The following is a 24,441-nucleotide window of genomic DNA, read 5'->3' as shown; positions in this document are numbered from 1 at the left end:
GAAAACATCTCAACAGCAAGTATCATTAAGTGATTTGGATTTGGATATCAGTGGGGGAGGGGAGAGAGTAATAGGCTTTAATATCACATTCCAAAATTATAGATATCTATTGTATAACAAGTGGTACTGGACTTACGACCACAACTGAATCCAAAATTTATGTTGTTAAGTGAGAATTTGTTAAGTGAATTTTGCCACATTTTACAACATTTCTTGCCACAGTTGTTAAGTATATCCCTGCAGTTGATAAGTTAGTAACCCGATTGTTAAGTGAATCTGGCTTCCCCATTGAGTTTGCTTGTCAGAAGGTTGCAAAAAGTGATCAAATGACCCCGGGATGCTGCAACAGTCATAACTATGAACTAGTTGCTAAGCATCTGAATTTTGATCACATGATCATGGGGATGCTGCAAAAGTCTTAACTGTGAAAAACAGTAATAAGTCACTTTTTTCAGTGCCGTTGTAACTTTGAACAGTCACTAAATGAACTGTTGTAAGTTGAGGACTACCTGTATTTGCCCTACAATGCTAAAGGACAGGTCCAAAACAGCTGCCATAGGAATACACTCTTAAGAGGATATATATGATTGTAATCACATAAGAGTTTGGTTCTTGTCAACAGCTTTTTTTACATTAAAAAAAAAGCCTTGTAGAATGTTCCTTTTTGAGCATTTAGACCTTAGAAAATTATATCTTAGATCACTGTTTCTCAACCTTGCACACTTTAAGATGGGTGGACTTCAACTCCCAGAATTCCTGGAAATGGCTGACTGGGGATTTCTGGGAGTTGAAGTCCACCCATGTAGAGAAACACTGTCTTAGATTATTACCTTTAAGACTCTGAGCTATTTTGGGAATGAATGGGGTAGAGAGGTTCTGCAGGATAGAGTTAAAAATGAAGAGTTGCTTCTCTTCCAGGAACCTCCAATGTTTGGAAGAATCTGAAGGTCAAGCAAGAGATTAATGTGATATATTGGCTTCTCAGAGAATGTTTGCTCAGAAATTAGCAGACAATAAACTAGCACTGCAAAACTTCCTGCTCATCAAGTTGAAAAAAACCCATAATGTTTATCCTCACAAAAATTGTGCTATGCTTTACTCCTCTTCAAAGAAATTAAAGCTATGAATGTATTTCAAGCCAACTGTCCTTTCTTTAGAGTAGGGGAATTTGGGGACAACCCTCAACCTTTTGGATGAACCTGTCCACATCCCCACTTCTTGCTTTTCTCTCAAACACCCAAGTGCATTTTTGAAACTATGTCTAAGTGTTGCTTAGTAGTGAAATGTAGATGTTAACAAATAAAGGGTTTTATTTTCACAGTTCAGATCTAGGAAGATTTTATTAGTACCCCACTCAACTTCAGTGAAGTCACATTTCCTTGATTTACTTGGAAACTTCAAGAAAGTTTGAAAACAGCATTTTCCTTCCCAAAACGAACAAACGGAACGAACAAAATTAATCCTATTGTCCAGTACCTGGTGTTTCCTGAAGCAAATCATAGCCATTCATGTTCCAGATGGACCTGCAGATTCCCCAGAAGAAGAAAAGAGAACTAGAGGGACCTCATGGACAGAAAGAGGCTTCGGCACTGCCAGCACCTCAAGGAGTCTGAGCAAGGAGCCATATTTGGTCTGACTAAGCAACACAAAGTCAGCTGAAGGAGGGGGATGGTGGTGGAGGGATAAACTAATCCCTTAATGCCAGTCACAATGCGATTTGATTGGAAGTAGGAGTTCATTCAGTAAAGTTGCAGGCTGTGTAAGGAGTTCTGCTGAATCAGATTTCACCAAAACCTGATCGGGTTTCATAAGGCAGAACTCAGGCTGCATTTGAAAGCTCAGATAGTATGACCTGTCCGATCCTTGCCCAAACCAATCGTTCTTTGAGTATCCATTTTTTGCAGATGCTTCAAATATGGAAGTGAATTGGAGGAGAGGCAAAGCGAATGGCAGCATCAACCAAAATAGAATCTTTCGTATTTCGTTGCCCTCTACTTGCTTTTTTCCATAGCTGTGCAAGATGGAGGCAAGGGCATTAAGACAGGAAGGAGAGAACTATGGATTTTGTAAGATCAAAAGCAAACTCCTGGATGGCTGCTACATGCACTCTGAGCACTTAATTGATGAGATGCTGTTTTGACCTTAGCTTTTGAGTTAACTTTTGAGTTCAACTTGGCAGGAAGCTAGTAAAAGTTAGCTTTGCCACTAGGTGGCTATCCAGGATAGTGAATAACAAAGCACAACCAGAATCTTCAGAGGACATTATAAATCCTGTCTTGAGCAATTGGCGATCCATTGTCACTTCTGCTCTTTCTATTCATTTCTGGAGCTAAAACATCTTTGAGTTCCAATTTGGAGCTCTTTGCTAGCCACTTTTTCAAGCTAACTCAAAAAGGAGGACAAAATAGCAGATCTCACTTTTGCACCTCTTTGCTTGTATAGGTAAAGAAGGTAACTTGCCACTTCCATTTTATCCAAAGGGACAAGCTAGAAGGGGAAGAAATGTTGGAATTTAACTCTCTGTGCACTTGGCGTCTGTATCTGTAAAAGTGTTGACCGGGGGGCAAAAAATGTACAGCTACAGTGGCTAGCAGAATAACTGCAGTTTTATCTCCTTTCTTTGCTTAAAGCAGTATATCTCAACTTCAGCCACTTTCAGATGTGAGTACCTCCAATCCAGGGGTGGCTGCTGGGGGTTCGCAGGGGTTCGGAAGAACCTCCAGCTAAGATTCTGTGCAATTCGGAGAACCCCCAAATCCCACTCCTAGCTGGCCCCGCTCACCCCACCTCACCCGTCCCAGGAGTCCCCACGCGGCCAATTTTGGATGCAGGTAAGTGCAGGGTGCGCGTGGAGGCTCGGGGAGGGCAAAAAATGGGCCTACCGGAAGTTTGGGAAGGCCGGAAATGGGCCCATTTCCTGCCTCCAGAGGGCCTCCGGAGCTTGGGGAGGCCATTTTCATCCTCCCGGAGGCTCGACAAAAGCCTCCAGAACCCAGGGAGGGAAAAAACGCCCCCCCTGCTGTGGTGCAGGAGGCTGACTAGACCACACCCACCATGGCCATGCCTACCCAGCAACCGGGCAGAGAACCCTTTGCTAAAATTTTTGAAGCCCACCCCTGCTCCAATCCCAGAATTCTCAAGGGTCATCGTTTGCATGTTTCTATGTAATATGTCTATGGTTACATAAACAGGTTTCCCCAGGACTTTCATCATTTACAGGTAATCCTCAATTTACAATTGGGAACAGAATTTCCATTGTGAAGCAAAGTGTTTATTAAGTGAGTTCGGCCTGATGTTATGACCATTTTGCCATGTTTGTTAAGTGAATCCGTTCAATTGATAAATAAATTGCACAAACATTAAGTGAATCCAGCTTCCCCCATTGACTTTGTTTGTTGGAAGTCGACTGGGAAGGTTGCAAAGGGTGATTATGTGACTCCAAGACGCTGCAAGCATCATAAATACATGCTGGTTGCCCAGTATCCAAATTTTGGTCATATGATTGTGAGGATGCTGTGACAGTTGTAAGTGCAAGGAGTAGTCATAGGTCACTTTTTTTTAGTGCTGTTGTAACTTTGAACAGTCACTAAATGAATAGTGACTAGAACAGGGGTGTCAAAATTGCAGTGTCATGGCGGCGTCACATAACATATCGTGACTTCTTTCCCATTCGCTAAACGGGGCGTGACCAGTGTGTGACGCATCTGGCCTGCGGGCGGTGAGTTTGACACCTCTGGTCTAGAACTACCAGTATTGCCTCTCTCAGTTCAGTTTCCTTTCCTTTTCTGATTCCAGCTTCTACCATTCACTTCTCTGATTTTTCTCCATAATGAAGAGGGACATTGCAGGCTCTTTGTTATATAACATTTCCCCCTTGAGGCCTCCTTTCTATGTACAAAGATGTCTGCTAGCCAACAGAAAGCAGATAGGCAGCCTAGAATAAGTCTTTTTTCCCGCCAAAGGTTCAGTGCTATGAAGATTATATCGGCTTGTAATGCAATAATTTCTGATAAAGTTAATCCTGATCTTCTTAAATTCAGAGAATATTTATCTGCAGAGTCATTGCGTGACTGCTAGCATCTGAAAACACAAAAGCTATAGGCATGTTGTGATCTTTCTAATCTAGGGTTAGCTGATCTAGACATGAAACGAATTCTGATGGTCAGTAGCATTAAAATCCAGTTTTCTTGGCAAAGAATTTTCAGGTTTTAAACATAACAGATCTCTTTCTAAGAACATGACAAGATAAAGTTTGTTCTGAGGTCTATATTTGACTCAAGGACAATTTCCTGATCCAGAAAGTTCCATGCAAGGAAGAGCATTTTTAAATCAGGGAACAAATCTTAAAACACATTTTCCTAAAAGCAGAAGCAACTCAATGTTTCCTTGAGCTTAAAAAGAGGACCAGTCAATATAGAAGGACATTTTGTATAAAAAGAAAGGATCGATGGAGAAGGTAGTTCTTACAAGACTTTAAGGATATCTCTGACTTCAAACTGGGTTGTAAAACCACATATATTAAAATGTGCATTCCCATTACAAATGCCTCTTTTTACTCTCTGTGAATATGTTTCAATGTTAAAAGAGAAATGAATCAGAGGGCTTAAAGACTTCAAAAATATGCTAGAGCTAATACAATTTCTATCCTTTTCCTAGAAGAATATTCTTCCTAGAAAAATGAATATTTTAAATTGTTAAAATATTTTTGAAAGTATGAATATTTAAGCTTTTTAAGAAAAAACATTTCGGAAAAATGCAAAAAGAGTCAAAAAAGAGAAGATAAAGCACAAGGTTTATAAACAGAATTTACAAGCATCATAAATTTAAGTTAAAATTTCCAATATTTCAATGTTTATTTTAAATGATATGGTATATGTTAACAACTAGTAATTATTCTTAAAATCTTAGTAAAATATGAATATCAATGGCAAATAGCAAATACCACAAGTTACAATAAATCTATATATGAATTTGTGCCAGTTCTAAAATGTTAATTGTATTATTTGTATCAATAAAATCTTTAACTGCATTATTTGTATCAATAAAAATAGTTTTTAAAGTGCCATAAGACATGGTTTTATATAAAAATCCTCCTCTCCTAATAGGCCCACCTCATATAAAAATGGGCACTTAAAATTAAATTTACACACAGCACCAATTCAATATGATTATGGCTAATTTAAGAAAAGAAAATATCATACAATATATTATTACAACAGAACTAATTCTATTGTCAATGGTTCTGCAATTGATCCCCAATGACCTTCAAAAGAGCCACAGGTTGGCCATTTTTCCAGAAGACCCTAAGAATGGGGACTCTTGTAGAATGGAGTGGAATGGAGTGGAGTGGAGTGGAGTGGAGTGGAGTGGAGTAGAGTAGAGTAGAGTAGAGTAGAGTAGAGTAGAGTAGAGTAGAGTAGAGTAGAGTAGAGTAGAGTAGAATAGAACAGAATAGAATAGAATAGAATAGAATAGAACAGAACAGAACAGAATAGAATAGAATAGAATAGAATAGAATAGAATAGAATAGAATAGAATGATAGAGTTGGAAGGGACCTTGGTGATCTTCTAGTCCAACCCCCTGCTCAAGCAGAAGACCCTATACCATTTCATTTCTTTGCCTTGAGGGTACGACAGCACCTCCTAAGAGAATGTCTTCCATCTAGCCCCCTCCCATTACACCATCTGATAGATGGCATTCTTTACAGCAGTGGTCACCAACTGATGGTTTGTGGACCGTGAGAAAATTTTGATGGTCCGCAGAAAAACTATTTGCATTCTTTATATTGCACTAAATCAGGGGTCCTCAAACTACACAAACTATCTGGCCCCTGGGCCAGATACGTGCAATGAATGTTTATGTTGCTGCAGAGAGTCTCCCCCTTCGGGGTCTTTTTGTGTGGGTCAGAGGGGGAAGAAATTCCAACTTGGAGTCTGCTTCAGCCTCCTGGTGTGGGGCTTTGGGTGAAGGCTGGAGGGAAGCACCGCTGGTGGCGAAGAGCCAGAGGGCCTCATTCCAGTGGGAGTGCATCATGGCCTGGAACTGGCTGACCATCTCAGCCCGCTGAGCCTCCAGGCGCCAATACCTGACCTTGCACTCCCTCAGGTCTTCCCTCTGCTTGGAAAGCCTATGCTCGTAGTCCTCAGTGAGGTACTTCTGCTGAGCCTCCTCCTCAGTCAGATCCAATTTGGACTGAGCCAGCTGTTTTGCCAACTCTTTCTCATGGTGGCTGCTTAGCTCCAACAACTGCTTCCTGTTGGGGCCCTAAGGAGCCCAGGTGGGCAAGCGAGGAGTGGCTGGGAGGGGAGGGGTGAGTAGAGACTGATGAGGTGCCCCTTGATGTGAGTGACATCGAGTTGGCAACGCCCACCCAGTCACATGACCACCTAGCCATGCCCACCCAGCCGGTCATTAGGCAAATCATATTAATGGTTCGCGGGATTTAAGATTATGAATTTAGTTGTTCCTGAGGTCCGAAAGGTTGGGGACCCCTGCTTTACAGAAGATCTCTGCCCAGCCACATAAGGCAGACAGAATGGAAACATCCTGTACCTTGAGAGCAACTACTTTAATGTATTGAATGTAACCTTACATAAAATCATTTTTTTTAAAGCCAATCCCCAGAATGAGTTATTTGTCAGTTGCACATCCTGGTTTACGGACTGGGCTGATATAAGCCAGCCAGGTAGACATAACTTTTAACTGAGAGCAATTTTCCCTCCAGGTTTTCAGAGTTTCCGTTGACTCATTGCAACCGCATTGTATATTGCATTATTGTTCTGTTTCACAATATGAAATGTGGTTTGGCAAAAGGAAGTTTAACGCAGTGAATGTACTTCCTTTTTTGGGATGATATATTGTAATATTGATAGGTGATAAGACAGTTCCGTCACTGGTTGAAACACTTTATTGAGTTACCTGAAGGAGTGTCACCTAAAATTAAACACTTCGTTGCAGGTATCATATGTACAGTATGTAATAGAAGCACCGCTGCACACATCCATAGATTTTTGTGAAATCATTACACAGAATTGAGATGTCTACAGGGACTTGCCAAGCTTCTTTCCCACCAATTGTTAAAAATAAATTTTAAAAAAGCAAACTGGCCTGTTTGGTTCCCTGGCTTTAGTTAGGCTCCATTGATGCTGGATTTATAAATATATTCAAAACCTCTGAAAAAAGCTGGACACTAATAAGTGAATATCAATATCCTGAGGGACTAGAGAGGGCAGCAGGAAGCATCTCACCGCTTTACCTTCTTGTAAAAGCAGAACATAGACCAAAAGAGTGACATCATATTAGTGATTTGTTAACTGAGGAAACTTAAAAAGAATTTTAAAAGAATCAAAGTCTAGTGTCCTCTTCTCAAAGTGCCCAAATATGCTATTGAAAACTTTTCAAGAAAGGCCTTTGTAATAGCATTGTTCTTGTTCATGTACCCAAACAACAGGTGCCAAGAGATATACGGGCATGAAACTGAAGCTAGAATACATAGATTCTTCATCATTAAACTGCTTATTTTCCATCAATTTCACTAAAACATGTTACAAGCTGACTTGAAGGCCTCTATAGTAACTTGTGGAAGAGAATTTCATACATGCACTGTGTACAATACTCAAAGTACAACCACAATTGACCCCAAAATTTCTGTTGCTAAGTGAGACATTTTTAAGTGAGTTTTGCCCCATTTTATGACTTTTCTTGCCACAGTTGTTAAGTGAATCATCATAGTTGTTAATTTAGTAGCAGTAGCCCTTAGATTTATATACCACTTCACAGTGCTTTACAGCCCTCTCTAAGCAGTTTACAGAATCAGCATATTGCCCCCAACAATCTGGGTCCTCATTTTATCCGACCTCGGAAGGATGGAAGGCTGAGTCAACCTTGGCCCTAGGAGAACTGAACTGCTGAACTGCTGGCAGCCGGCAGTCAGCAGAAGTGGCCTGCAGTACTGCATTCTAGCCACTGTGCTACCACAGCTCAAAGTAATATGGTTGTTAAGTGAATCTGGCTTCCCCTTTGCCTTTGCTTGTCAGAAGGTCGCAAAAGGTGATCACATGATCCCAGAACATTGCATCTGTCATAAATATGGGTCAGTTGCCAAGTATCTGAATTTTGGTCATGTGACCAAAATTCATTGGATGTACCAACTGTATGAAAAATGGTCATAAGTCACTTTTTTCCGGTGCCATTGTAACTTTGAATGGTCACTAAATGAACAGTTGTAAGTGGGGGACTACCTATAGTTGCTCTCAAGTAACAGAAAATTCTATTTCTTGAACTTTCCCCCCATTATGTTTCATGGGATAATTTAGCTAGAATACTATTAAAAAGAGGAAAAAATGCCAGAACTTTCCCTGTTTGTCAGTGACCAGCAGTTCAAATCATAGGTGTACAGCTATTCCTCCTCTTACAACCATTTATTTAGTGACTGTTCCAAGTTACAACAGCACTGAAAAAAGTGACTTGAACCATTCCTTGCACTTACAACTGTCACAGTATCCCCATAGTCACATGTTCAAAATTTGAGTGCTTGGCAACAGATGCAAAAATGGAAAGATATACTAATTCCCACAGTTGGAAGAATGTTTAGAGAAACTGATGTTACTGTTTTGATCATCTAACCTCATTTCTATCTGGAAATCACTTCTGGATTTTGTGCTTGAGATACAAAAAATATATGAAAAAAATAAAACTTTGACTTTGGGATATACTTATTAGGCTTTTATTTTTGTTATAGAACTGGGTAGGATATTGAAGTGGATTGGATCAATTTTCATACATTGAGCACATTTCATACATTGAATAGATTCAGCTGCTGCTGCTGTTGAAACGCATAGAAGAAAAAGAAGGCCTTGTTTTTTTTGCATGGCAAATTTTCCCTATTCTTTTTCAACTGTCAGTTCTCATTTCATGTATCATTTATTCATTGTGCCTTTCAAAAGCATAAGTGATCAGCCATGGCATTGGGAAAAGCTCAGGTTTGATTTGAACTGATTCTGGTAAAACATTTCAAATTCAAGTTCTGCCATGATGTGTGTTAAAAAGGAAAGAGAGAATGAAGGAAACCACACCAATGTCAACAGAGAGTTTTCCCAAATGAGGCCAAGTATAATAATTGAACTGTAGAGCTCTAACTTCCCTAAATGTTGACACTGTCATTGTCAATAACAAGAAATACTGCCACTTACAGAGATTAACGTTAAAATCACAGCACAAACCCTACTTTCTAATCACACAATCAAGAGTTAAATGCCCTTATTATTATTATACTATTATTAAGAATAGTATTATTTTGGTGTTTTTATTACAAACACCAACTGCATTTGTGATTTGTTTTTGATTTCTTCTTCTTTTGTTGCTGTTAATTGCAAAGTCATGTCCAAACCATCGCGACCCCATGGACAATGTTCCTCCAGGCCTTCCTGTCCTCTACCATCCTCTGGAGTCCATTTAAGCTCACGCCGACTGCTTCAGTGACTCCATCCAGCCACCTCGTTCTCTTGCCGTCCCCTTCTTCTTTTGCCCTCAATCTTTCCCAGCATTAGGCATTTTTCCAGTGAGTCCTTCCTTCTCATTAGATGGCCGAAGTATTTGAGTTTCATCTTCAGGATCTGGCCTCCTAAAGAGCAGTCAGGGTTGATCTCCTCTAGGACTGACTGGTTTGATCGCCTTGCAATTCAAGGGACTCACAGGAGTCTTCTCCAGCACCATAGTTCAAATGCCTCAATTCTTTGGCGCTCAGCCTTTCTTATGGTCCAACTTTCACAGCCATATATTGCAACTGGGAAAACCATAGCCTTGACTATACGCACTTTTATTGGCAGGGTGATGTCTCTGCTTTTTAGTATGCTATCTAGATTTGCCATAGCTTTCTTCCCCAGGAGCAAGCATCTTTTAATTTGTTCGCTGCAGTCCCCATCTGCAGTGATCTTGGAGCCCAGGAAAATAAAAGCTGTCACTACCTCCATTTCTTCCCCATCTTTTTGCCAGGATTTCTTCTTCTAACTATTAGTAAAAACTACAGACAACCTTATGTCCTCATAATTGGAGATAATTCACTTTATTCATTTAAATTAGACAAAGATAAGCTTATGAGCTGAAAACAATTTGGGGTTAAGCAAAAAAAAAAAAGACTTCATTTAATGTTTCTACTTTGAATGTTCTGATTTTTTGCCCTCAAATTTTATATTTCTTTAATCATTTTGAGGTAAGTAAATAAATTGTGGCATGTATTTACTTAAGGGGAATTACACAATTACTTCCTCTCTGGTAACCAAGCTCTTTTACTCAAACTGACAACCTAGGACAGAAATATGGTATTTACAATGGGTAGAAATTATAGGTACATCCAGTTTATGTGAAAATGGCTCATGCATTGCACATCTTTATAAATCTCTAGTTAAGCAGATCTGGCATCAATTGGTGAGCTCATATTAAGCATAACTTGGGAAGAAGGAAGCCAAGCCTCAGTGGTCTCCATTAGAAACTCAGTCTACAATAGGAACCACTTACATGTCAGCAAACACTTTTAATAATACCTGATTATTGATTTGAACAAGGAAAAAGGGTGTCGCACCACTTATTCTGGTTTGCGCAGGTTTTATCAGCCTTGTTCTGAGAAGCATCAAAGTGTTTGGTTTTGCCTGTATCCTCAGATCGTTGTTGACATTGGCTAAGTGAAGAGGTATGGAGGTATGGAGCAACACTACTTCAGGAAACAGAATGGCTGCTAGCCTTACATCTTGTGTGAGCTGGCCCATTCTTGTAATAGTATGGAAGTGATCTACCTAGTCCCATTCTTAGATTTTTCCACATGGGAAAAAGTTATCCTTTTCTTCCAATGATAACATAATTGCTCATCTCTTCATATCTATTTTCCAGTGAAAGCTAGGTAAGATCAGGGCTTCTCATACAAAGTTCTTGAAAGAGAATTCAAATGAAAATAGAAAAATATGTTCAGAAAATCTGTAAATAACATGTCTCCTTGAGGGGGGATTTTCTTTTCAATTAAATATCTCTGCCAAAAAAGTCCATGCAATATAGAGAAAGGACACACGCTTTCGCCCTTCCTCTGAATGTGATTTACAGTGATTTTAAAATTGTTTTGATATGGCATATGAAATTATCATGTATGATTAAAGCATCTGTTAATCGGGAAGAAGATTGCATTGTTTGATAAACAAAAAGATTAAACAATGACAAAAATTATAATCACTGACAAAAAATATATTACCTTGGAAAGCAATTTTTACATGTAAACATTCAGCAACAATCCAAACAGAAATGCCACATGAATTATAGGAATAGTCACAGTAAAAGCACTTCCTCATTCCCATGATGTAAATTTCTGATAGGTATATCCAGATGATGAACAGAGGGCAGAAAAATCCAAGTGACAATAGAAGGTAGTCAGAACAGCCTTGATGTTTTGCTTCCATCTGTTGTTATCCAGTTTTTTGCAATCTTATTTAGACCATAATATATGTTGCAATATACTTGTTAAAACTATGCACATTTCAAAATGATTCAGAAATAGTGATTTCGACCTTGCATGACCTCCAGCATCTTTTTGCTTTTTATTAAACAGTCTATTATTTTTCTGCTCAATCCTGAAAAAAACAAGCCTGCTTTGAGAAGGTTATGCATTGTCAAGATATGCCAGCAAATCAGCATCACCTCGTAGTAACCACTTAGATAAATGTTCTCTGTGATGGTCCATCCCTAACCAGGTCTTTTAGGTTTTCCAAAAGTGCACTCATTGCCACTGTAACAGCCCATCCACCTTGCTGCTGGCCAACCTCTTGTCTTTCCCTTCTACCTTTCTCACTCCAAAGTAGAATAATTTAAGACTGATTATTTGTGCCTTGCATGAGAACTCTGGTTGCTTTGTTCAATGACTCAATTTTTGTTTTCTTGGCTATCCACATTGTTCTCAGGAGTCTTCTCCATCCAAAGTTCAAAGACCTCAACATTTTTTCAATCCTGCTTCTTCAAAACCCAACTTTCATTTCCACAGTGTCAGAAAGAATAATATTGCTTGCACAATTCTGAACTTTGTAGGTATAGACATAACATGGCATCTGAATATCTTTTCTAAGTGTCTGTGGAGATTCTCAATCATCCAGGTCATGGTTGTCCCAAAGGTGCTTATTCCAAAAGGCAACTGGATTTTCTTGGTGGGGACATGGGGACATCTTTTCTAAGAATTTCATGGATGCTTTACCAAGTGCTAGTCTGAAGTGAATTGCTTGCTTGCATCTATAGTTGATGGTTGATCCTAAAAGGAAGAAGCCATTTACTATTTACCACTTTGATATCTTCACTGTGAATTTTAAGGGTGGTTGTTGTACCTGCTGTCATTAGTTTGGTCTTCTTTATATTTCATTTTTCACTATGCTCCTTGACTTTCATTACTAGACCTTGCATATCCTTTTTTGGCTTTTAGGGGTAATATAATCAACATAGCATAGGTTATTGACATTTCTTCCTCCAGTTTTAAAACCATGCTCATCTTCTTCCAGTTCAGCTTCGCTTAATAACTATTCACCATATAGGTTGAATAAATAAGGGGACATTATAGTCTGTTTCACATAATGTGGTTTTCAGGATTCTACATATTTCTCATGAGGACAATGAGATGTTCTGAGATTCCTATTTATCTGAGCACATTACACAATTACACATTCATTCATTCATTACACATTACACAATTTGTCATGATTGATACAATTTGCGGCCTTTCTATTATCAATAAGATTTGAGATCAGAGGTGGTATTCAGCAGGTTCTGACCAGTTCTGGAGAACTGCTAGCAGAAATTTTGAGTAGTTTGAAGAACTATACCACCTCTGACTGGCCCCGCCCCATCTATTCTCTGCCTCCCGAGTCCCAGCTGATTGGGAGGAAACAGGGATTTTGCAGTAACCTTCCCCTGGAGTGGGGTGGGAATAGAGATTTTATAGTATCCTTCCCCTATTCAACTCTTAAAGCAGCTACAGTTTTTTTCCGTTCACATGGAAGATTTAAAAAAAAAAAAAAACAGGTTACTGTAATGAATAATAGAGAATTGCTGAACTGATCTGAAGCATTTTTTCCTAATTATTTTTTAAAGGTGCATATACTGGCATTCATATTGTATACAGAAACCCCACTTCTTATTCTCAACCAGTATAAGCAAAAATCATATTCAGGGATAAATAATCTGGTATTCTCCAGTTTGAGAATTACAATTCTAATTAATCCAGCTGTTATGTCAAACCATAAGAATCTGTGGTAGTTGCAGTTCGAAAAATGTGGAAGACACTATCTCTGGTCATATTGGTTGGGGATTATGGTAGTTATAGTTTAACAGCATCAGTTTAAGGAAAACTCAAGCACAGTGTGGGGATGGGAGTACATAATGTGGATGCAATCATCCAGCTTCCTTCAGCTTCCAGTTAAAGTTGTAGTAAATACCCATCATAATGGTAACCATTTTGTGAATGGATAATAGTTCTAATTGCATATATTTTGTGTCAGGGCGTACAACAATCTCTCCAAAATTACAAATTTATCCATTGGGCCAAAGTATTGGTTCTAGATTAAATGTATTCTCATCTTGCACATATATTAGTAATAGTCAGTTGGATCCAGATTTAGTGCCAAGAAGAGAAGGGTAGAGGGTAGAGGAGTGCAATCCTATAACACTTCCTCAAAACATGCTCTGAAAGTCTGGAGATGTTCCACAAGATCAAAGGAAATATTTCCAATGCTGTGGAAATGCAGAGGCAAGGAATAACCTAGTAAAATAGAATAAAATAACAGAATTGGAAGGGACCTTGGAGGTCTTCTAGTCCAACCCCCTGCTTAGGCTTAGACAAATGGTTATCCAATCTCTTCTTAAAAACTTCCAGTGTTGGAGCATTTGCAACTTCTGGAGGCACGTTGTTCCACTAATTAATTGTTCTAATTGTCAGGAAATTTCTCTGTAGTTCTAAATTGCTTCTCTCCTTCATTAGTTTTCCCCCATTGCTTCTTGTCCTGCCCTCAGGTGCTTTCGAGAATAGCTTGACTCCCTCTTCTTTGTGGCAGCTCCTGAGATATTAAATAGTCTCTTTGGCTGGAGAACTTTCATTTGCCTGATTCTTTCCCAATGTTTCTTTGTACTACCGTATTAAAGAAGATGAGTAAATTAAGAAATAATGGAGTTGTATTATGAGTTTCCAGACCACCCGACTTTATGGGGTCATCATTTGTTTTGAAGTTCTCTAAATGACTGACTGCTATAAACCACTATCCTTCCTGTGCCATTTGTATATGTATTTGTGGATTACCCAGGAACAGATACTCTATAAATACCTTATTGACAATGGCTGAAGGATTAGTAACATTTACCCAGTGCTCAGTATGGGCAAATGAGAAGGACATGTCTAATCCCCATATTTTTGTGTTGCTGGGAGAAGGATCTTTTTTTATTGAATTTGATTTCCTAAAGTAGGCGGGCTTAGGCCAAAAGACTAATTTGGTCTGGAAACACTGGGGACAGCTTGTCCTCATTCCCCTCAAAGCTCCCAGTCATTAAAATACTGGAAATAACTTTCAAACCCAATGACAATCTTGAGAATCCACAAAGAAAGAACAATGCTTCAAATTATTAAACTGAGTTTATTTCAGAATCTACTCAGCAAAAAAAGTAGAAAGAAAAATCACTAGCAAATCAAAAATTCAATTTCACTGGAGTTAGGGGTTTTTGGAAGGATCCCAGTGGACAATTTACAACTTGTTTAGAAAACTCACCAGTTTTATTCTCTTTATTTCTTAGATGGCTCTGGAGCCATAAATACATGGCAAGTCAAGGCCACTGAAAAAGAGAGCGGGTGCAAAAATATCACCTGCCTTTTTCACGTAACTTCTTTCACTGGAAGTCAGTTATACATTTTTTTTTTCTATTACACTCTAAAAAAGACTATCTTCCTTTTATGTTCTTTCCATCCATAGTCAATTTCTTGTAGCAAGAAAAAAAGCAGCTCTTAAATACTGGTGAAATACATGTATGGATGATGCAGATAGATAACATCATGTGGTATATTTGTAAAACTTCATGAATGACATGTGAAGTTTCCATATTTAAAAAGTGTATGTTCTGGAATTATATTTACATTCAAATGTCAGAATACTGTCTTCATTTAGTGGCAGGGACACTAAGTGGCATTGCAAGCTATCATTCATTTGGAAGTAATGAGAATTAAAGTTGAGATTCATGCTTTGCCAATGAAATATTACCCCTTTTCTTTTGGGACTGGCTTTTTAATATAATGGGTGGTAGATGCTGCACTTTCATGTGGCTCTTTCTTGCTGTTTGTTTATATTTCATACATACTCTGAAACCTTTCAAATATACTTAGCCTTAAATGTATCAACTTTTTAAAATTCCCTTCTCTCTCTCTTGCTGCATCCTTTATAAATTTCTTTCTCTCCTATAACTTTGTCCAATTAAGTCAATGATTCCATAATCAAATGGAAATACGTTTGGAAATTTGAAATAACTTTGCACTATATTTTAACTTACTAGTTTTGCAAAAATGTACATATGATAATTTAAAATACTAGTTTATACATCAGATGAACCTTCCTCCATGTCTGGAGCCAGGGCAAGGCTGCCCTTTAAAAATAATTTAGTAAATATTCTATTGAAGATTATTAGCTCATGTTGAACAGAATAATTCCTTCATCTTTTCCCAGATATATATTAATGAATTAAGCTGTACAAATGAGCAGGACAAATGATACACCACATTGAAAAACAAACTTCTCCTCATTCAAATTATGTGCAATCATGATTTAAAATCTCTTCTTAACTTGAAGCATTGGCTGATGAGGTTTTTTTTTTTTCTTTTTCCTGTGTCATGCCTTTTAAATTGCTGATGGTATGCCTGCCCCCACTGATTTATATGTAAGCCATTTTGGCTGAAGAATGAAAAAAAATGCTAGAAACAAATGCAGAAATGATCTGACAGGACAATGGGGAGGATAAATTAATCCCCCACTTCTCTGTGCTATCTTGGAACCCCCTCTTCTTTTCTTTTTTCTTTTCTTTTCTTTTCTTGCTTTTGTGTTGTTCTTAAGGAAAGAAATAAATGAACTGCTTTGCCCAAGTCTCTTGCTTTTATAGTTGTCTCTTCATACAACATGCTTAACTTGATTTTCTGGGTTCATAAAATCCTTTAAATAATCTAAATAGGCTGGATTCTGACAACATGCTAAACCAAAGAGACTCTAGCAAGATTAATATTAATGAAGCTTGGCATTTTATGTAAGCATATCTGCTTGGTTATAAGTGTATTGCACACACAGTGTTGAGTTACCAAACATTTCGGCAATTCTTTCTGATTCTGGGTTCTACATTGGGCCTTCTGTATTATATACAGATACACACAAACAATATATGTATCATCAGAGTAATAGTAATGTGGGAGAAATTTCCCCCCACATTTTTCTAAAGAACTCGCTGAAAAATTTGTTTCTACAGCAGCTGTAACTGTATATCCTTTGAAGGCACCAACTTAAACACCCTGATATAAGAAGCAGTTACTCAGAGGAAAATAATAAAACACAAGACACATCACTGCATTTTCAAGAGTTGTGTATATTACATCTATTGCACATTCTGTGTGCTTGACAGAAAATTGGAGAATGTTGTTTGCTATGGAATTGCACTAGAATCTTAATTTCCTTTAAGCTTATAAAATTTAGTCACATTGAGTTCTGCATCAAACAAAGCTGACCCTTTGACTTACAATAAAAGTGTTTTTTTTCATACTAACTGCCATCTAATTGGTACCCCAGAATTAATGTCTTGTAGGCATGGTGATACCATCCATTTAATGCAGGCTAAATTTGGAAAATGAGTTGGAACTATTCACTGTGGCTATAGCCTGATTCTGTCAAAATTATTCTTTCAACACAGGTCAGCAGGGTGCCCACAGTGGGAATCAAAAAGTTTAAAATGGAGACTATGACCTGTCTCCACCCACCCGCCTGCCCCAATTTACATCCAGTCCTTCTCCTCTTATACACGACCCCTTGCAGGGTTGTTTTATCTCTTTGGGTTCAATATCTCAATCACTGTTGTAACAGTACATTGTACTATTCCATATGAATGAGTTCTAAGGCTTTTAGAGCCGATGCACTCAGGCATTTAAAAAGCTGGCTATGAGGTGGGAGACCCAGATTAAAATATCCATTTAATCATAACTCTCACAGAGGTTTCATATCACAGGATAAATGTGAGAAAAGAGCACAAATTAAACCTGGGCAAAATGATAACATAAATTTGCTAATTGCTTATTAATTAGGTGTAACTTCAAAAAATGCCAATATTTTCCTCATTCCCTCCACCCCCTTGCCAATTTTCTTTTAGGGTTATGCTTTTTAAACTCCTAGGCTGGAACATTTTTTTTTTTTTTATTGAAGCCAGACAAAATATTTTACTAATTATCTAAAAGTATGTTTCATGTTGTAAAGGGAGAAAAGGGTTCTAGAAGTTGTCCTTTTCTAGTGATGCTGGATGTGTCCAGCTTGTTTGTCTGCCCCCTAATCAGCTAAAATTGTAATTCCTCCAGGCAGAAGACAAAGAGACTTCCATATTTTTAGAAACCAAACAAAATCACCCTTTTGCACTATATTGGCTTCACAATAGCATCAAATTTCAAACCTGACAAAAACAGAAAGTGAGTCCCGCTTGATAGCATAGCTCTATGTGTATCCCAAAACCGTTCGTTGCAATTTGCCACAGAAACCTAATAGTGGTGTGCAGAATATGACTTTAAAGACGATACTAGAAGAACATTATTCAACAGGTGACTTGAGAGAAACCATATTGAACAGATATTTAATTTCAACTACTTTTAAATCAATGTTCATGTTTATTCTGGCCTTACCCACTACTTTTATAGCAGATTTTCTGGCATGCTGTTCCAAGCACAAAATAATTCATTCACAATCAGAAAGGAAAATTAAAGGAAAACACACTACAGTCAATGATATGAGAAAACCACAGGAAATGAACACAAGGGTGTCCCTCATCTTTGTGCAGAAAGGCAACATTATAGTTGGACAGGTTCCAGATTTTCTCTTAACAAGGACAATACAAAGGTGTTTTGTTTTCTTTACAACTTCCAGGGAAGCAGAGGCAAACCGAAGATGGCTCCACTAAAAGCGGAAAAAATGAACACAGTGGAATGAAGAGCCATACTGACTAGAAGTTATCCACTAGTGCCCCATTCAGTTCCTCCTTGCAAGGAGACTGCACACAGGGGTGAAATTCAACTGGTTCTATCCGGCTCGGGCGAACTGGTAGTGGCGGCTGCGGAAGGCTCCGCCCACCCATGCAGATGTCATGACATCGCTTTTTTGTGATGATTTTAAGCCTCTACAAATGCGGCGCGCACACATTTGCGAACCAGTAGGGATGGTAAATGAATTTCACCCTTGCTGCAATACAATGGTCTCTGGCAGGTTTAGAGCTCTGGAATATGAAGGAACACACTTCGTTTTGCTCCAGTTGTGGTTGGCACCTTCAAAAAGGCCACTGGGTCCATATTCATTCTTTTCTAATCACTTTTGGAAATTGTTTGTTTTAGCTATTAGGAACAAGATTTTTAGTACCAGATGAGTTTCTTTCAATCCTTAATAAAAGAAGTTTTAAGTACAAATGTAAGAATTTAAAATGAATATAAATATATTTGGAATAAACAGCCAAAGGAGGATTAGAACTTTGATTCTGAAAAGTTACAAATGGACAAAGGGTCCAGATGGATTTGAAATAAAAATTTGGAAATATGAGAATTTTTCCCTTGAGAAAAGGCGTTCGTTTTGTAGAAAGTTAGCACCCACCCCTCTCCTAGAAGAATGAAATATTCTAGGAAATATTATAAAGGCAGAATATTATATTTCCCTAAAGGAGAAACATGCTCTTGGAAAGCAGCTCCCACCTTTCTTAATAGCCCCAGCAAGACTGGGCCAGCCTATCTACAAGACATTTAGACCTTCAGCTCCAGGGTGATGGGATTAAGACATGATGCTCCAGGTCATAATAGGATTATCTATCAGCAGAGCTCACCACATGGCACAACAAAGCCCCTTCATTGCATCACCCAGCAAGATTCAACCAAACTTATCTCAGACAACCTCAGCTATGACCCCTGCATAGCCCCTGGGAGTTTGACAACCAATAGAATATATTTCTTGCACAGGAACAGGAAGCTCAAGGACAAGGCCCACGAGAGGGTATAAATTCTCTCTCTCCTCCATGTGTTCAGCTACCCAGGACCTAAAAACCATGTCATCCTTCCATCAATAAACCATCTTTCAGCCTCCATGTTTCCAGTGTCTTTCTCTCCACTTGGAACTGAACCACATGGATATTTCTTCCAATTTTCTTCCAAAGTTTTAAATTCTCTCTTTTTTTAAAAAAAATTGATTTATATGCCGCCCTTCTCCGGAGACTCAGGGCGGCTTACAATGCGTTAAGCAATAGCCTTCATACTTTTGTATATTTATACAAAGTCAGCTTATTGCCCCCACAAACTGGGTCCTCATTTCACCTACCTTAGAAAGGATGGAAGGCTGAGTCGACCTTGAGCCTTGGAGAGATTCGAACCAGCAGTAAATTGCAGGCAGCTGTGTTAATAACAGGGTGCGTAGACCACTGTACTATCAAGGCTTCTTTTTAAAAGAAGTGATGGATGAGACTTTAAAGGTTGGATACCAGAGGCAACCAGAAGGAACTAAAGAATGCAGTTAAAGGAGAAGAACACTTAAATTTGACTTACCAGTACAGAATATTAAATTGAAGGATTTTTATGAACACTGGATGTAGAAATTAAATTTAAAAGTGTCTGTTACTAAATAGTGTTAAAAAGGTATTATGGGAGAGGAACAAGTTTTACCATACAAGACCGAGACTGATCAAAAAGTGGATTTTAAAATGACAGGCTAAAAGAAAGATGTGGAAGACATGCTATCCTGGACATACAATTGAAATTGGCTAATGTCTCAATAATTAAAAGAGATATTACAAATGACAAACCAAAAAGTGACCTGGATAACTTTCCTATAGTGAATTTACGAAAGAGACTTGTTAAAGCTTTGAAGAAATTTGTCAAAAGGATAAATAAATAATGAAAAGAAATACAGTTATAGGACATTATTTGAAGGGATTAAAGATCAAGGTTATTAAAAATAGGAATATTAAGTTGGTTTATTTGATCAACGTTAAAATAAGATATGTTATTTAATCTCTAGTAACCCTTAATGGACTTCTGCTAATCAGGACTAAATAATAATACTTTGTTTATAGATAAGAGATGGAATACAAGAAGAAAAGATCAGTTATTGTATTTTAAGAGAAAGTGATGTTACTGAAATTGTTTATATTTGCCATGATAAAAGGAGAGTCATTTCTTTTATATTTGTTTCTCTGCTATGTTCTTATTTTTCTTTGCTATTTTGCTATTTTTTCCTTCTTTTCTCCACTTTTTTATTTTTATTCTTTTTGTTCATATTAGTTTTTATCTTTTTGGTTGAAATTTTAAATGATTATATTTAAATAATATTTAAAAAGAACAATCCAAAGGTATAACATATCAGTTGCTGATCTGATTTTTAGACAAAAAATTATAACACCTTCCTACAGCAGGGCAACTCTTCCTTTGGCTATGGCACTATGAAGTTCTCTTTCACCATCAGAGCCAGCTTCATCCCACCTTTATATTATATTGTTTATAGCACTATCTATATACACAAAATGGTACATTATAGGTGTCTAAGCTTTTGGCTAAGCTGGGCTTCATTGAGTGAAGAGGAATTGTCTTAGGCTGCATATAAAATATATAATTAATGCAAATAAATATATTAAAAACCACATAACAATGTTAAAAGTTTACAATCTTGTGGGGCCACATTACTAGCTGTCTAGAACCACATATAGCCCATGGGCCACGGGTTGGACATGCTTGCTCTACAAATATAAAATGAAATTACAACAACAAGCGTGCTGGGTAGAGACCTCCTACCTGAGCTATATTGATCTGAAGAAAGGTGGGCCTTTATGTCAGATGACTAGATGCTCACACAAAACTAAGGTTGTAGCCCTTGAAGCTTTGAGATCAGCCTGCCAGGCTTATAGTTAGGTGGAGTTAACATATTGTGTTAAGACATTGCTTAATTATGGTTTGAACTAATTAGAGTCAAAAGAAGGGACAAGGTGGGGTTCTTACAGCATGCTATGGCGGTGTTCTTACAGCATGCTAAATCAAAACCAAACCTACCATCTTAAGGGGTGTGCTTGGGGATGACTAGAATACAATGCTTTACATAAATAGAAATTGGTATGTACTATGTAGGATCACAAAAATCCAGATGACTACTATCTGTAGTGAAGTGTTATATGAACCAGATCAAGGAGTCCTAGTGGCCAGCAGAAATCTCACCAGCTTCTGAGATTCACTTCCAAACATTTCTTTTCCCCAGTGACCAAGGTTCATACAACAAGCAAAGTATAGTATTATTTGTTTAATTCAAGCTTAGCACGTTATGAGTCATAGTGATTGGTTGCCTATATCCAGCCGCTAATATAATTTATTAATATAAAATATGCAAGATGCAAGTATTATGAATAAAATAACAATAATCCTTATTCCAGTAGGTTATAACTTTGGGTTTTTTTTAGTTTTGTTGATTAAAGAGGTGGTTATAACTTGCCACTGTTGTAAACAAAGGACAATGGGCAACAGAACGTGTATTGGGAGAATCTTTTCTACACATGTTTAATTCACAAGAAATCCATGAGCAAAACAGGACTGGAAAGGGCCCTATTAGTGCCTGGGTACATAGCTCAGACAGAAAAGTCATTATTGTTCATCTTTACTGACAACAAATGCAATATGCGTATAAATATGGGTTCAGCCCCCGTTCAGCCCACCTCAGAACTCATAAATGGAAATATAAGTGAGACTTTATGCCATTTGAACAGCACAATGCAGTCCTTCCATATATATCTATTCAGAAATCAGTCTCATTGAGAAAAATCTGCCTTCATTTGCTACATCTCTTTGCAAAGTTTTGTGCGAAGGTTGACATGGTCTCTCTTTCTCTTACACACAGACACACACACAACAGCAAGGTACAAATTTCAATACTGCCTTTGAAAAGCCTGCTTTTGTTCCCATCTCGGATCTAAGGTTAGCTGAGCTTAGTTCCTAACCTCCTTTCCTGCTGGTTTTACATTTAAAAAAAAAATTTTTTTTTGGCAAATTCATTCTCACTTCAAAATCAAAATAGACTCAGTTCAAGGAATGCTTGTTCGTTTTTCAAGTCAAGGACAGCAGTGCTGCTTCTCCAACAGACTAAAAGGAAGCCAACTACAGGGAATCCGAGACCACGGAAAGCCAGGAAATGCGTGTTGGCCTAGCGCATAAGGTCTCCATAGATCAACAACAAACAGCAGGATTTGTCGGCCCTGAGTGTACACAGCTTTGCTCAACCTCTGAGCGTCTCTCCTCAAAAACAAGAAAAAGATAGGCAGACAGGAGCCTGTGTACTCACCATACGGAGGGGCCTCCATCTTAGCACTTAGCTGTGTGCTTACATTGACCATTTCTCATCAGTATAATTCTGAAGAAAATGGGAAAGTGTAAAATAACAAGAAAAGAAGCTGGGCGAGGGAGGGAGGGAGGAAGGGTGAGGAAACCTGCCTCGCCTGTTATCTTATTGATTCGCTTAATCAGGCCTAATGTGGGTGGAGATGTTAAATAGTAACCAAGCTAGTATGGAAACCAACTTGCAAGGTGCCGTCTGCCACGGTAGCTATAGTGACTGCTCCCAAGCTTGAAACTCAAACATGACTTTATAGCACACTTTTGGGATTTCCACTGACACCTGGTTTCAGGCTTGAGGTGATTCCCTACGAGGAAAAATTGCTCTCCTCTGGATTCTCCCAGACAAAGAGGCACAGAGAAGAAGCCCAGAGAGAGAAGCAGAAGGAACTCCCACGATGAGGTGTGAATTAGGTCAGTTTTACAGCTGCTGAGACATGGGACATTTTATTGCCCTCACCAAACAAACACGAAGAACAATGACTTTGTGTGCAGACAAATGCAGATAGATCCCCATGCTGTCGCTGGGGATAAACAGCCCACTTCTGTGGCCAGACCTGCATTTGTTTATAGGTAAAGAACAGACAGTGGTGAATGAACTAGTGCCAGGCTCTGTGTAGTGTGTAAATAAATCAGGGTGTGTATGTGTGTCTGATTGTGCTTACGCATGATGGAGGGCTGGTGCTACCTTTGTATTAGTTGCTCTGGCCCATTTTCAATGAATTTTTTCTAAAATGTATGTGTGGCATTTCAACCATGCTGCCGGTCAGAGGTGGGTTTCAGCAGGTTCTAACCAGTTCTGGAGAACCGGTAGCAGAAATTTTGAGTAATTCGAGAACCAGTAGTAAAAATTCTGACTGGCCCCGCCCCCATCTATTCTCTGCCTCCCAAGTCCCAGCTGATTGGGAGGAAATGGGGATTTTGCAGTATCCTTCCCCTGCCATGCCCACCAAGCCACGCCCACCAAGCTATGCCACGCCCACTAAGCCACACCCACAGAACCAGTAGTAAAAATTTTTGAAACCCACCATTGCTGCCAGTGTGGTTGCATACCACACACAGTGCATATATGAGCAACATAACCAATTTAAACTTTAAATGCTGGAAAAAATGGGGAAAAAAACCAATCACATAAAACTTTGAAATTATTTTTAACAGTCAAAGCAGCTGCAAGCAGGACTGCCCTGCCTATATTAGCTTTGATCTTAGCAGGGATGTTGAGATCTTTTATTTTTTATGGGATAGTGGAACTTCTGCTGAATGTATGCATACAGGTAGTCCTTGACTTACAACCACAATTGAGCCCAAAATTTATGTTGCTAAGCAAAACTGTTTTAACTTCCTAAATACAGGACCTTATTTTTTTTTCACCACTGAACTGCATCTTGTTAGATAGGTCCAATGTTCCGTCTGTCAAGATCCTTCTGAATCTTGAATCTATCTTCCAAAATGTTAGAAATTCACCCTAGTTTGATGTCATCTGCAAATTTGATGAGTTCTTCTTCTCTCTTCTCATCTAGATCATTTATGAAGAAGTTGAAGAGCACTGGTCCTAAGACAGAACCACTGCATGCTTCTCTCCATGTAGATATAGTTCTATTGAGACTATACACTGAGTGTGGTTAATCAGCTGACTGTAAAACCATTTAGCAGTGATAGTCTTTATCCCATATTGCCCACCCTTGGTCATTCTGTTTCTCTGTTTAGGTAAGGAAGTATCTTTGAAATGATAATTTACTGGTGCACAAGTTGTCTAGTGCTTAATCAAATCAGACAAAATAAATGTTATATGAATGAGACAAAC

At 38.4% G+C, this 24,441-nt stretch overlaps 1 protein-coding gene across 1 annotated transcript in view; it reads right to left on the bottom strand.

The window, feature by feature from the left end:
* The window catches only part of HNF4A (hepatocyte nuclear factor 4 alpha), a 71,625-nt gene extending 48,950 nt beyond the window's left edge, over positions 1 to 22,675 (bottom strand). Inside the window, exon 1 of the mRNA XM_034413868.3 lies at positions 22,588 to 22,675. Coding sequence (XP_034269759.1) covers positions 22,588 to 22,639 — 52 coding nt within the window. The 5' untranslated portion in view covers positions 22,640 to 22,675. The remainder of the gene's footprint in view (positions 1 to 22,587) is intronic.
* Between the last annotated feature and the right edge of the window lie 1,766 nt (positions 22,676 to 24,441).

Source organism: Pantherophis guttatus, chromosome 3 (assembly GCF_059756535.1).
Source record: "Pantherophis guttatus breed Tessera chromosome 3, ASM5975653v1, whole genome shotgun sequence".
NCBI classification, from domain to species: Eukaryota; Metazoa; Chordata; class Lepidosauria; order Squamata; family Colubridae; genus Pantherophis; species Pantherophis guttatus.
The sequence above is the reverse complement of the archived record's forward strand: the minus strand, read 5'-3'. Positions and strand labels throughout refer to the sequence as shown.